This window comes from Peromyscus eremicus, chromosome 8a, assembly GCF_949786415.1.
Source record: "Peromyscus eremicus chromosome 8a, PerEre_H2_v1, whole genome shotgun sequence".
Classification (NCBI taxonomy): domain Eukaryota; kingdom Metazoa; phylum Chordata; class Mammalia; order Rodentia; family Cricetidae; genus Peromyscus; species Peromyscus eremicus.
In genome coordinates this window covers 44,475,755-44,490,453 of record NC_081423.1, presented here as the reverse complement: position 1 = coordinate 44,490,453, position 14,699 = coordinate 44,475,755, and the positions used below count along the sequence as shown (strand labels likewise).

Genomic DNA, 14,699 nt, shown 5'->3' with positions numbered 1-14,699 from the left:
GTCAGAGAGTGAGTGTGCAGGCAGTGGGTGAAACGTGACTGTGAACCCAGTGCTGCCTGGTCACCCCCCTCTTGCCCATGTGTCAGTGGAGTATGGTAAAGGGTCTTTCATAGTCTCCTCATTCTGAATCAGCCAGTCCTTAGTCCCAGGACTTGATGGCCAGGACCTCTGAAGCACTGGGAAACATGTTGTATGTAGACCTTGTCCTGTTTCTTGAACGAGGGTCCATAGTACTGTGAGGCCCCTAGCATGACACCTCAGTACCAAGGCCTTCTCCTGGTGTATTGAGGCGTTTGGGGTGATGTGGAGAAGCCCTAGGTTAGGATGCATGGGGCTGGACACCAGACTTCCCAGAACAGTACCCTGTGTACTCAGCACGGAGCAGGGCTGGCGGTGGGTTCCTTGTCCCCTTGTCACCCTCTGCAGCCTCTGCTCCGCACTTGCAGAGGGACACATGGGACGAATGCAGAGCGAAGGATGCTGGGGCAGATTCCTCTGTACGACCTTGCTGTGTTTGGAGCAAGGAGCTGAACCCACACGCTCTGAAATGATCAGAGTTCATTTTTTTTTTTTTTTAAAGTAGGGAACTAGATAACCGTCCAGCTTTGGTTTCTAAAATAATAACTGAGAACGCATTGGCAATGAGTAAATGGTTATGTGAAAACCTAACTGTTGTCTTTGGGGTAAAGTCGTGGCTGGCTTAGGCATGGTTTGTTTGAGTCCGTCAGTATGTGGCGGGCTCGGAGGTGCTCAGGCGTCATCTGATAGCTGTGGAGGACTTCCAGTCCCACAAAATTAAGTGTGTCACTCCTTTTTCTCAAGTTCAATAATATTTTAATGAAAAATATTGGAGTTCTTCACAGAAGGAGAGCGCCAGAGTTCCGTGGCCGTGAAGGCGCAGATGATATTTGGCTGCGTTTCTGACATTGTTCGTGGCTTGGGTCTGCCCAGGACAAGGCCAAAGGAAACACTTTAGAGGAGTCTAGTTTTTTGAGTAGTATTTTTATTTAACACAACATTTCCAAAATATTATTATTGTAATGTGCAATCAGTACAAAATACTAAGGAGATACTTCAGTCTCTTTTACATTTTTTAGTAATGTTATTTTAATTGATAAACACAATTATGAACATTTATGGAGCACAAAGTGCTGCTTTGATGTATGCAGACAACGTGGACTGTTCAAGGCCAAGGTAATTAGATTTTCCATCTCCTTGTGATGTTATCATTTTATACAATAAATGATACATCTGAAATTTACTCTTTTTTAAGAAATAGTTTTATTATATAACTTTGGCTAGGCTAGAACTCACTATGTAGACCAGGCTGGCCTAGAACTCACAGAAAGCCACCTGCCTCTGCATCCTGAGTGCAGGGATTCAAGGCATGCACCAACATGTCCAATTATATCCAACCTTGTTCTGTTGTTTTCTTCTCTTATTTTTATTTTAGAAAGAGTCTTCTTATGTAGTCCAAGGAGGCCTTGAATGTGGGATCTTCCTGCTTAGCCTCCCAAGTGCTGGAATTATAGGTGTGTGTCCCCATGTCTGGCTGAGTTAAAATTTTAGAAAGGAATCTACTTTAAATATAGATACGTCTATGTCCCAAGGTCTGTATTTGGCTCCTCTTACCTCAATTGACAAAGCCGATCTGCTGTGTGAAAAGCAGATCAGAGTATTCCTGGGGAAAATGGCAGGGGCCCTGGGGAGCTGAGGGCTGTGGGTGAGCATGTACTTGGTCCTTCCAATGGCCTCTTAGATACAAGTATATAGTACAGATTGGTTTCACCCTTCATGTTGCCACCATTAGGGTGTGCAGTGTGTACACGAGGTTCCCAGAAGCACCTCAGCTGCAGGCTCTCACATGCAGACTGATTAAATGGAATGGCTATCAGTTTCCCACAGGGTTTTCAAACACAAAAATTCCTGGCCCTGCCCAGAGGATAGGATTCTGGTAGTTACCCTGTATCTTTTAATAGGTATTATGACATTAGTGGAAATCAAGTTCCTAACTCAAATTACAGCTAGAGCTAGCTGGGTATTTCTGTTAAAAATCTTTGGAATGAGCTTGTAGTTTCTGTGTAGGAACTGGGAATTTGAAGAAGGAAGCCAGAGGCCTTTCTTACTCTATCCTTGGACTGACAGGTGGTCACTGACTTTACTCCTATGAAGATCAGACTGATTGATTACTCCTGATAAATGAGATTCAAGGGCAGTTGGCACCAAGGAGCAGAGCTCTAAATCTACCAGAGTAAAGTAAAGATAAGCCTTTGAACTACGACTCAGAGTTTAGCCTTAGCCCTTCTGTGGATCTGACCAGTTAGCAAAGTCTATGTATTTGGATCCTGTTAGGCAAGGGAATCGGCCCTCCCATCAGTGTCTTGGCAGAGAGTTGAAAGGCAAGTGGAGGAGTGGAGAGCATCATGGGGGATGAGGATGGCTCAGGTGTGTCCTGATTGAAAGCAGCTGAAGAGACATGGCCTTGTGTGATTGGTCAAGGTTTAATATTTGAGTATGGTCTAGATGAGGAGATTGTCAGTTGCTGCTTACAGTCACTGTTTAGCTTCCTAGTGGTGGTAACCTGGCTCTCTGTAGGTGTAGTTTCTAGCAGATGGGCTTCCTGGGCTGTCATGAGGCAGAGGGTCTCCTTACATGGGCTGGTTGCTGCAGTAATGGTTGCAGAGTTGGAGTCTCATGTGCTGTGGTCAGCGTCCATTTGTGTGCTCAGCCCTTCCTGACTGGCAGAATTTGCTTCTGCTGTCCATTCACTGTGGACAAACTGCTCATCGTCAGTGGTTCCTCATGCGCCCCATGCAAGTTTATTAGATAGACTCACCAGGACATGGGGATCCACTCTGTGTGCTCTCCAGTCCTTCCCAAGTGTAACCAGGACATGGGGATCCATTCTGTGTGCTCTCCAGTCCTTCCCAAGTGTAACCAGCCCTGGAAGCAAAGCTTGTGCCCAAACAAAGTTAGGTTTGGAGGTTGAGCAGAAATCTCTGGGGGATTTTTAAGATTGGTGATTTCTGCCAGGTGTGGTGGCACACATCTTTAGTCCCAGCACTGGGGAGGCAGAGGCAGGCTGATCTTTGTGAGTTTGAGGCCAGCCTGGTCTACAGAGTGAATACCAGGCCAACCAGTGAGACCCTGTCTCAAACAAAACAAACAATGAAAAAAGATTGGTGGGTTCTACTTTAACCTCTCTACTATTCCACATGTCATCTCCATATCCATGTAAAGTAGGAGCAGGGTTTTACACGTAGAATTTTGGAATACAGAGATTGATTTCTAAGATAGTCTCTGCCAATGAGGGTGCAGCTCAGTAGAGAGTGCATGCCAGGCATGCCTAGGTTCCATCCCTGGCAGTTTGTTTCCCTTTTAGACATCAAGAATATACATACATAAGCTTTAGGGATTTTTAAATTATATTTTAAAATTTTTTTGAGATTATAATGATGTCATTCTTCCTTCCAGGGATGTTTTTAATGAGAGGTTTAATATTCTGTTTTGCTAATTTTTAGCTGACAGTAACATACAATAATTTTCAAATCAAAGGCTCCTAGGAATAATATCCAAATTAAAAATGAAATATTTAAACTCACTTATTGGCCATAAAAATGTTAGTTTTAGTTGACAAGATAGCTCAGCTGGTAAAGTACTTGCCACACAACCATGAAGACTGGAGTTTGGATCCCTAGAGCCCAGGTAAAAAGCTGGGTGGGTGTAAAACCAAGTAATACCACTGTAGGGAGGCAAAGTGGGGGAATCCCCAGAGCAAGCTGCACAGTCAGATTGCCAGAACAGTGAGCTCTGGGTTCAGTGAGAGACCCTGCCTCAATATATAAGGTGGAGAGAGACCCTGCCTCACTATATAAGGTGGAGAGAGACCCTGCCTCACTATATAAGGTAGAGAGAGACCCTGCCTCAATATATAAGGTGGAGAGAGACCCTGCCTCACTATATAAGGTGGAGAGAGACCCTGCTCATTATATAAGGTGGAGAGAGACCCTGCCTCACTATATAAGGTAGAGAGAGACCCTGCCTCACTATATAAGGTAGAGAGAGACCCTGCCTCACTATATAAGGTGGAGAGAGACCCTGCTCATTATATAAGGTGGAGAGAGACCCTGCCTCACTATATAAGGTAGAGAGAGACCCTGCCTCACTATATAAGTGGAGAGCAATCAAGGAAGATGCCTGACATCAACCTCAAGCCTCCACAATTACACAAACACATGCACCCTCCCAATATGTCTACACACATGCAAACACACACATGCATGTGTAGGCCACATATACACCTATGCTAAAAAAGTTAGTCTTCTCTTTTGAGGAGCACAAAACAATGTTTTTTCTGGAGAAAGTATTTCTTTACAACTGGCCCATTTTTTAATATCCAATCACCATAAGCAAAAAGGACCCAAATAGCTTCCTGGACCTGTTGCTCTGACATTGTGAATCACAGCAGGTGGCCTTGGGGAGTGCTGGGCCTCTGCAGGATGGAGGTCTCTAGCCCACTGTGGGTTCTATCTTGCCCATGGAAGCTGACTTAGTGTGGCTATTGTCTCCTTGAGCTAACCTGTCAAATATCTCCCCATGCAGGTCTGTGGTCAGGGATCATCATCTGCAGTGTCTGTCAGACCCTATGTTTTCTGGTTTTTATTGCTCGGCTCAATTGGAAACTCGCCTGTCAACAGGTAACCATCCTCAATGTGCCCTAGTCTCTCTGCAAGTGCCAAACCAGACCGGATATGGCATGCATTCTTTCATTTTAGGAGGTTCTTTTTAATGCTATTTTTATGCTTTTTTTGTTATTATTGGGTTTGTTTTGTTTTAGTAGGATTTTAAGGTGAAGGGCTGCATGACCCTGGTCCTGTTCATTCCCCTTCATTTGTTCAGTGAAATAGAAAAACAGGATTTCATTTCAAGTCTCTTGCTGTGAAAAGCCAATTTCAGGAGAATTGGAACTGGAGAGATTTTCTCCAAGTTTGCCCTAGTACTGTGTGTGTGTGTGTGTGTGTGTGTGTGTGTGTGTGTGTGTGTGTGTCTAAGACACTGTATGGTTCTTTCTTTTTCACTTTCCCAGGTCAATGTGAGGTCTGAGAATAGGATGTAGAAATGGCAGCTGAAGTAAGACGATGAAGAAGGGCAAATGCTTAGCTACCTTGGTCCATCTTCCCCTCAGATTAGCCTGCTCCCCTTTCTCTCTCAGAATCCGGTTCGGTTTTGGAAGAGAGTTCCATAGTGATCCAGTGATGCTTTATCTCACATGCCAGTTCAGGGACATAGCTTCTCCTAAACCAGGTGGCCATGTTTATCAATGCTACCTACTGACGCTTGGACTTAACTTTGAGTCTCACTTACTTTTCTAGGCTCAAGTACATGCCAATTTGAAGGTGAATGTGGCCCTGAATGGGAATTCTGCTGTCTCTCAGGAGCCAACTCACCCAGGTATGCTACAACTCTCAGCTCTGGGGCAGACCTGGCTATACAGGACTGGAGGGGCATCTGTGGGACACATCTGGATTAGCTGCTGTGAGCTCTCACTGAAGTTTCAGAAACAAATGTCAAGTTCCACTCACTTTGAGATAAACTGACTTAAGCTTGTTCACTTTGATTCCACACATTAATAAACGGTTATGCATAGTTGAAGCTTCTCAGGCCCTCTGCTAATACTTGGTACTTCCACAAGCATTCTACAGGCATCTCTTTTCTTTTTAAAAGTATATTGAAAATTTTTGGTCCACATGCAATAACTGTGCTTATTCCTGGTGTACAGTGGACATCTCATTAGGTGTACAAGAGCATGTTGAGCTGAGAGTGGGAGAGCTGGCAGATCATCCCCTCACACACTTGTCCTTTATGTTGGGCACAGACTTATAACTGATACTTAGCATTCCTGTGTGAGGAGCAAGTCCTGGAAGCTGCTATTTTCCTGCTTGTTTTAATGTGGTTCCTGTGATTGGCTAAGCATCATTCACTTTAAGTAGGTTTTTGCTTGGACTTTTGCATCATGAAAATACAATTACATTTGGCTGTTTTTTTTTTCTGTCAATTTAGTAATTCTTCCATATTCCCAGTCCCTTGGAAGGTTAGTAATGTTAACCTTTCACTCCTGTGAGCGAGGTAGAAGTGAATTCCTTCTAGCTTCCTGCACTCTGTGCCTGATACAGGTTAGACAGGAGAAAAACGGTGTTTAGCTTTGTCTGCAGATGTGGGAGTCCACACACCATGAGACTTGAAGGAGGTAAAGACATCTTTAAATCCTGCATGCAGCCCATCAGGGCTACGAGCCCAGACACAGGGGTTCAGCAAGGCCCACTCTCACCAGGTGCTGCTCAGCCCCGGGCCACAGCTCCTACATACAGACTGGCAGAGCAAAGCTAGCCCCGTCCCCAGGCTGGCTCACCCCGCAAGTTTCCAGCTTCCTTGTGATCTTGCTCTGGGAACTTTTCTTTGTGTTGTTAGCTCTCTGTCACAGGTTTCTGTTTATCGTGATAGAAAACCAAATCCCACCCCTAGCACTGCTGAGGGAGGATTTCCAGGACACTCTTGGATCTTACCTCCGGGTTGTACTTGTTGGCTTTGTACTTCATCAAGAAGTGACTCTGGAGCCATCCAGGTAGGGGCGAAGATCTTTTAGAGACACTTGGGCCCCTTCCTTTAGCCATCAGACTAGGACAACAATGGTTCCCAAGACATTGGCATTTCCACTCTTGTTAATTTATTTTATCCTGATTTAATCATTATCTTGAGAGGAAGGGCTAATTTGTCAGCTTCGGGAAATCACGTTACTTATCCTGTCTTGTTACTGTGAGGATTGCACGTTAGGAACTGGTAGACACAGCCTAAGTATTTTGTAGATGTGACCTGATATTGTCTAATTTTAAAAGTTTTGCTTGTTTTTGTTTCTTTGAGACAGGATCTATGTAGCTTAGGCTAGCCTTGAATTGGCATTTAGGTGAGGGTGACCTTGAAGTTCTGACCCTCCTGCTTCCCAAATTGACATTACAGTGTGCACCACCATGCCTGGTGAAACCTGTGTTATGATGTTCCAAATTATTTTGTCTTGTCTCTGAGGTCATTGTAACAATCTCAGCACAGATTGAAAATCTCTAATCTGGAATATTCTAAAATCCAAACCACTGGAATATGAAATACTTCTAATGCCCAAGCATTTCGGATAAAGTATACTCAATCACTTTATACCCTCATGCTTTTCAAGAAAGCTAATGCCAATCTTCTTCTTAGGCTGCTAGGTAATCTGCCTTTATTTTTCTCTTGGAAAGTTTGTAGTGTGTTTTCCTGTTAGTATTCTTATTCCACAAGCCATGGAACTTGAGTCTTGGTGTGAGTCATTATCTTGCTTGGTACTCAGTGGGTCCTTGGAGGTGGAGAGTCCCATATATTCAGTTCTGTGAATGTCTTGAGTCTGATGTCTTAGTTTGTCTGTCCTCCATTTGTTTTATGTCTGGAATGCCTACTAGGCAGATATCAGCCTCCTGAAAAGCCTGACCCTAGGGAGCTCTCTGGCTCCCCATGCTGGCTGACCAGAGTGGTTTGCAGAGTGAATAGAGGCACTCAGAGACAATAGACCCAACGTGGGGCTGTTACAGGCACTGTTAGGGTCAGAGCCTGGGCCCTGGCAGCCCTACCCCAGACTCAGCCCCTGTCCTCAATCGGCCAACTAAGCAAACAGGTAATGCTGGGAGGCAGAGAAAGGGGATTTATTATTCAGTGTAGCCACACTGGAAAGAGGAACAAATAAAAAGGCCCAGTGACATCTCTTTCCCCTTCCCCTTCAGGGTCCTGACACGAGGTTTAGGTTTAAGCAGAGGGCACAAGGAATGCATAGATGTGCAGTCCTGGTCAACATGTGGTCCTGCCCCTCAGCGACACGTCACTGATAGTCTTTCCTGCGAGATTGTCTGAGAAGTTGTCAGAACTGTGTAATCTCTTTGTGGGATACAAGCTCCTCTCTGGCTGGCACCAGGCATCGGCCTGGTGAGATTTCGGGGGCGGCGGGGGGGGGGGGGGATGCCAATGTCTTGGGAACCATTGTTGTCCTAGTCTGATGGCTGAAGGAAGGGGCCCAAGTGTCTCTAAAAGATCTTCACCCCTACTTGGATGGCTCCAGAGTCACTTCTTGATGAAGTACAAAGCCAATAAGCACAACTCAGAGATCAGATCCAAGAGTGTCCTGGAAATCCTCCCTCAGCAGTACTGGGGATGGAATTTGGTTTTCTATCACGATAAACAGAAACCAAGAATTGAATTTTTAAAATTGTGCTCTATTCAGCATACTGGAAGATGTGGGAAGCCCTGCCTACCTCCTCCTTCTCTTACTAACATATTTACAGAGAACAGGGAACAGAGGTGTCTTAGGGTTTCTATTGCTGTGAAAGATACCATGACCACGGCAACTCTTATAAAGGAAAACATTAATTGAGGGATGGCTTACAGTTCGGAGGTTCAGTCCATTATCATCATGGCAGGAAGCATGGTAGAGTGTAGACAGACATGGTGCTGGAGAGGGGCTGAGAGTTCTGCATCTAGATCCTCGGGCAGCAGGAAGGAAGAGTCAGCCACTGGGCCTAGATTGAGCTTGTGAAACCTCAAAGTGACACACTTTCTCCAACAAGGCCTCACTTTCTATGAGCCTGTAGGGACCATTTTCATTCAAACTACCACATTTCACTCCCTGGCCCGCATAGGCTTGTAGCTATAACATAATGCAGAAATGCATTTAATCCAACTTCAAAAGTCCCCATATAACAGTCTCAACCCTGTTTAAAAGTCCAAAGTGTCTTCTGGGACTCATGGTAATCTCTTATGTACAATCTCTTGTAAGATCAAAATTAAAAAGCAGATCACATACTTCCAACATACGATGGCACCAGGATGTACGTTACTGTTCCCAAAGGGAGGAAAAGGAACATAGTGAAGAAATATTCAAACCACAAGGGGCAATAAATCATTTCAGAGTGCTGTCTTGTCCTCTTGGCCAGGTATTTGGCCTTGTCTCTGGGACTCGTAGCAGGGGAGGGCTGGCCAAGGTCACTGAAGCTTGCGTTTCTTCCGAGCCAGTTTGGATGACATTTAGATTAACAGTTAACTCTGAACAAACAATCCATTAGCAGTGCGTACCCGTAAGCTGCTTACAGTACACTCATGGATTCCTTCCTAGAGAATGGGGTGCAAACGTGTGACTCTTGTTAGTTGTAAAATGCCGCTATTTCTTACTACAAAACGAAACACAAATGTGCCCTATTTGTCCCCTGTGAGTATCTCCTGGGGCAAAGGCAGTAAAAAGATGATATTGGAGTCATTTAGGCCTATTTCTATGGGAGAGACGTAGCATCGGTCAAGGCAGGGACACTTCTGAACACGCACAGATCATGCTTTGCATGTACAAAATGGTGGGCAGGAACTTCTGGACAGAGTGTCAGTATAATGAGGTTGTAGTGGGCAAAGTGTGTGGCAGGTCAGCCAGAGAGTGGGTCAGGGTGGCTTGGCAATTCTGATGGCTTCCTTATGGTTTTCTCTGCAGGGCCTTATCTGAAACCAACCATAACAACTTGAAGGGACATTAATAGTCATTCAAAGGGATGGCAGCAGGTGCATAGCCCTAAGATCTCTTACCTAGCCGTCAACAGTGGTTTCTTTTATTTATTTATCTATCGTAACAACTGCTTCTCAAATCAACTCTCTCCTAGCAATAATCATGAATAATAACCACCATTTGTACATATGAAAATAAAAATCCTTTCATGCTGCTCACTAAGGTGCTTTTACCCTCACAGTGAGTCCTGAAAGCCATGGGGAAATCATGATGACGGATCTCGAAAAAAAAGATGAGACTCAGTTGGACCAGCAGACGAACCAGCAACAAGTTTTGCCTGTCCACCCGAAGGACAGCCGTAAACTGTCTGGGAAACAGTTAGCACTACGGCGAGGGTTCCTGCTCCTGGGGGTAGTAGTCGTCTTCGTGGGGGGGATCTTAGTGAGAGTGTATGTCAGAATTGAGTGATGTGGAAGAGCCGAAGATCAAGCCACACAGGTGCTCCTCAGTGTATGAGATTAACACCTGACCAATCCAACACATACTGAAAATACTACATCAGGACTGGGGGTGTTGCTGTGACAGACAAACGCATGCTTAGTGTGTTCAGGGCCCTCTAACAAGTAAGCTCGCTCTCTCTCTCTCTCTCTCTCTCTCTCTCTCTCTCTCTCTCTCTCTCACACACACACACACACACACACATACACACACAGAGACATAGAGAGACAGAGACAGAAAGACTGAGAGTCACACACACGCATACGGGGGGGGGGGAGGGAGGGAGGGAGGGAGAGAGAGAGAGAGAGAGAGAGAGAGAGAGAGAGAGAGAGGACATGCATTGGGAGTGGACAATGCATGCAATACACTTAACCTACCAAACACCACTGTTCCAAATACTGTACCAACTAGAATGTTAATTTTTCACCCCTGGGTTGCAGGACCACCCTGGGGGCTGTAGCTCACTGTCACTGTCCCATATCTCCGAAGGATGGTATCACACATTGTGAACCCAGGAAAAGCTCCCAGTTCAAAATAGTCTCTACTAAATGCATGTCACTCTTGTACCAATGTAAAGTTGAGAGCCCTGGAAAGTGAATGACTGTAAGTCTGGGACCACATGCAGCTTTGAACTTACAGACAATTCATAGGCCTGGCAGTCATTTTAGCTAACAGAATTCAACTGTGCTCATGGGTTTTATGAACTGAGAATTCAAAATTTTTTTCTAATAAGGAATAAGGTAAACATCATATTGTGGTCTAAGACAATATGGGGAAGATGATGTTGGAATATTAATTCATCCACCCCGGTCAAACATGGACTGCTGTGTACTGACTATATTCAGGTGTGGACTTCCTATTTCTTGTGCCTTGTTTTCTAAGATAGAAACCTGTATCTGAACTGCTTCTATAGTCTTATTGTGTGACTCCTATTAAATACATTTTATGTCTCTCCGTTATTTTAATGTCTCTGTAGATTATTATTCTGTGAGCAAACATCATTTATTAATCATCAGAGGGAGCTCAGATCTCCTGTGGGGGTGCAGGCAGGGAAGGTCTCTGGAGCTGTGAAGCGGTGAAGACCCAAACATGAGTGACAATTCCTGGTGGTGGCCGGAGGACAAAGTTTAATAAAGGCATTAAGACGAAGCCCAACTCTTAGTCCCTTAAAGGGTTATGTACACACTGATAACTCAGCAAGCTTTCAAAGAACAGAAAATGAACACAATTAGGAAATTCAGCTACTGTGAGTGAAACCGGTTCAATTTACTTTGTTTTCCTTTTGGTGGTTGGGGCTGGAACTCATCCACTACAGGCAAGCATTCCTCACTGAGCTACACCCACAGCCCTCTATCGGTTGGGTTTGGTTAGGACCCCCTAAAGCCTCCCTCAGGGAGTCATTCTTGCTGGGTACATAAGGTGACATTTTCCGGCCACCCAGATCGAGGCTTGTCCCGCGCGCGCTCTGCGCTCGGTGACGGTTGGACTTGGACGCGGCGCCCGGGGTGGGGTGGGGTGGCCCGTGGGGCGGGTCCCGCGCGGCTGCCCGCGCCCGGCAGTGGGCCACTCCGCCCTCCGGTCCACGTGCCGTTCCCGCCTGCATCGGAGCCTGCACCATGGAGCTCGCCGAGGACAGCCTGGGCGCGGCCATCCGGCTTCCAGAGCCACCCGACGCCCCGCAGTGGCGCATCCCTGGCGGCCTGCGGGGAGCGCTGTCCCCTGGTATGCTGCGGGAGGCAGCCGCGCTGGTGGCGCTCGCGGGCCCGGTGGTGAGTAGGACTCGGAGCTGCGGGCGCCAGGCGGGTCGCAGGAAGGCCGAGGGTGACCGCCTTTCTGCTCCTTGCAGTTCTTGGCGCAGCTGATGATCTTTCTCATCAGCATTGTCAGTTCCATCTTCTGCGGACACCTGGGCAAAATCGAGCTGGACGCCGTGACACTCGCTGTCTCCGTAGGTGTTAACTTGGTTTCGGCTGATGGCGTGGTAAAGCCTCGGGAGTAAAGCTTTAACGTGTTTTTATTTGTGTCTTTATTTATTTGCTGGAGACGAACTCGGGGCCGTGGGTGTGCTCAGCACACCCCCAGCCCCGAGCCTCAGAAGTGCAGGGACTGGGTCTGACCCACCTCTACTTCGGATTTGGGAAGAGAGTGAGTGCTGAGCAGATCTCACGGGCACTGTGGAAGGAATGTCCCAAACAGAGGCCTGGTGCAAGGCTACCTTAAACGAACTACTCGTCTCTGTCTTCTGAAACCAAACCACCAAAGCTGTTAGTTACACAGCTCATTAAGATTGCACATTCTCTTGTAATGTGTCTTCCTTACGATCACCCGTCCTTAGAAGCCTTTCTCTGTCTAGTACGGTAGGGGAGAGCGTCTGTGATAGCGTTTGATCCGCACCTTCAAACATGAAAAAAACTCCTCCTCCTCCAGGTGAGGTGATGACTACTGGGTCCTCCTCTATTTCAGAAAATGTCCCTTCTACCCCCCTAGGATGTCGGAATGCCCTGTTCGACAATGGGGGCCTGCAGTTTCTCTGTCAGCATCATGGTAGAGTACCTGGTTATGAAGAGTCTCAATTTATAGGCCTATTACTGTATTGGCAGAAACAATCCTCTCTCTCTCTCTCTCTCTCTCTCTCTCTCTCTCTCTCTCTCTCTCTCTCTCTCTCTCTCTCTCGTGTGTGTGTCTCAATGTCTTCTCCAGGGAAGATGAGCTTGGCCACTGCATAGTATTGGGCACTGTCCACAGTGTCCTGGTCACCTAGGGTGGTGAATGTGTTGACAGGATGGCCGTTAGAGACCTGGTGTTTTCCTAACCCTGGTGTCCCAGCCAGGAAGCTCCCTTTTGGGCATCCCATCCCATTCTGTGCTTTTCCTCAAATCCAGTCAGCCACCTCAGCCCCTGGGACCCTCTCTTCTCTCTCGCCTTTTGCTGTCATCTTTGGGGGTGTGGCTTGACTCCTCTCATCCCCCTCACTGATTTCTAGGGCCCCTGCCTCTCCTGCAGTCTCCTTACAGTAGGAACAAATGCTTGGCTTCATGTTTCTAGGCTCTCCTCAGCATGTAGACCTCCAGCTCTGTCAGGTCCTCACCCCATCCTGCTTGCTCTTGACCCAGGGAGTCCTTACACCAGGATGCCCCAACCTTCTACAGCTCCTGTGGCCCTGCTGGGTTCCTGCCCCAACACTAAACAGGCAGTTCACCCTCCCCTCCCCTCCTTCCTCTCACCTCCCATTTCACATAGCTGGTCCTTTGGGCACCCGATCCAGCACTCCCCATCCACCACACTCTGGGATCTTTCTTTCTCCTCCAAGCCCCTCCTCTTTGCTCATCCCCACTCTTTGTGAACACACCAAGGGTTTTCTATGAACATATCCCACTACCTCTGGCTTCTCTTCCCCTTCTCTCTTTGCCAGAGTCTACACTCAGCCTCACCTGCTGCCGTCTGCTCTCCACTCTCCCACAGACTCTGCCAATTCACCCCAACTGGCTGGTTTTGTGTGTCAACTTGACACAAGCTAGAGTCATCAGAGGAAGGAGCCTCAGCTGAGGAAATGCCTCCTTGAAATCCAGCTGTAAGGCCTTTTCTCATTTGGTGATCAATGGGGGAGGGCCCAGCCCATGGTCAATGGTGCCATCCCTGGGCTGCTGGTCCTGAGTTCTGTAAGAAGGTGCGCTGAGCAAGCCAGAGGAAGCCAGCCAGTAAGCAGTTCCCCTCCATGGCTCGGCATCAGCTCCTGCCTCCAGGATCCTGCCCTGTTTGAGTTCCTGTCCTGACTTCCTTCAGTGATGAACAGCAATGCTGAAGTGTAAGCCAAATAAACCCTTTCCTCCCCAACTTGCTCTTTGGTCACGGTGTTTCAAGGCAGCCCTAGAAACCCTGACTAAGACATCACTGGACTCTGCCCACGGTTGTCCGGAGTGTTCACCTTTGTGCTCACCACCATGTCACCCCCCATCTGGCCATCCTTCAGGCTGTCACCCCTAGGAACTGCCCGCAGTGTTTTCTCCTCACCCTCGGCTTGGCTATGGCCTCTGATAGCTGCATTCTTCTTTCTTTTTATTTCATCTGCTTTCTCCCTTTTTATTTCATTTAAATTAATTATTAACTAATGCCACAGTGACCAGTTGAACCCGGGACCTTGCACATGCCAGGCAAGCACTCTACTGCAAAGATAATACCCCCAGCCCTCCTCTTTCTGTTTTAAATGTCGCTTGTCTGTGTCTCTCAAGTCAGTATCTCCATCCTTGACATGGGCTTCCAGTTCTTGTGGTGGTTTACCAGGTGGACCAGCAGGAGACCAGAGGTGAAACCAAATCAGACCATGCTGCAGCCGCATCTCCCAGGCAATGCTGGGGGTTTCTATTTTGTCTTGGTAGTGGTGAGGACAAAACTCTGAGCCTTACATTTGCATCATGCCCCTCACCTTAGTCCCTCTCTGTCCATCGGCAGCCCACGTGCCTTAGAGCCTCTCTGCATTTCTTCTGCTTCCCGTAGTACTCTCCTGTGAAGGCTTCAGTCTTTCTGCTTCCCGAGGCTGCGACTCTCTCCTTCATTCTGAAGCCAGAGCCCTTTCCGGTGTCCCCCAGGAAGGCTGTTTGGTACTGGTGTTTGCTGCTTTTGCATTTTTCTCTCAAGTTGG

The 14,699-nt window shown here is 47.0% G+C and overlaps 2 protein-coding genes across 2 annotated transcripts in view; both read left to right on the top strand.

The window, feature by feature from the left end:
• Positions 1-10,235, top strand: part of LOC131916084 (multidrug and toxin extrusion protein 1) — a 38,471-nt gene extending 28,236 nt beyond the window's left edge. Inside the window, exons 15-17 of the mRNA XM_059269381.1 lie at positions 4,603-4,697; positions 5,373-5,451; positions 9,804-10,235. Of these exons, the coding sequence (XP_059125364.1) occupies positions 4,603-4,697; positions 5,373-5,451; positions 9,804-10,030 (401 nt within the window). The 3' untranslated portion in view covers positions 10,031-10,235. The remainder of the gene's footprint in view (positions 1-4,602; positions 4,698-5,372; positions 5,452-9,803) is intronic.
• Positions 10,236-11,587: 1,352 nt separating this feature from the next.
• Positions 11,588-14,699, top strand: part of LOC131917182 (multidrug and toxin extrusion protein 2) — a 45,421-nt gene continuing 42,309 nt past the window's right edge. The window contains exons 1-2 of the mRNA XM_059270841.1: positions 11,588-11,829; positions 11,907-12,008. Coding sequence (XP_059126824.1) covers positions 11,677-11,829; positions 11,907-12,008 — 255 coding nt within the window. The 5' untranslated portion in view covers positions 11,588-11,676. The remainder of the gene's footprint in view (positions 11,830-11,906; positions 12,009-14,699) is intronic.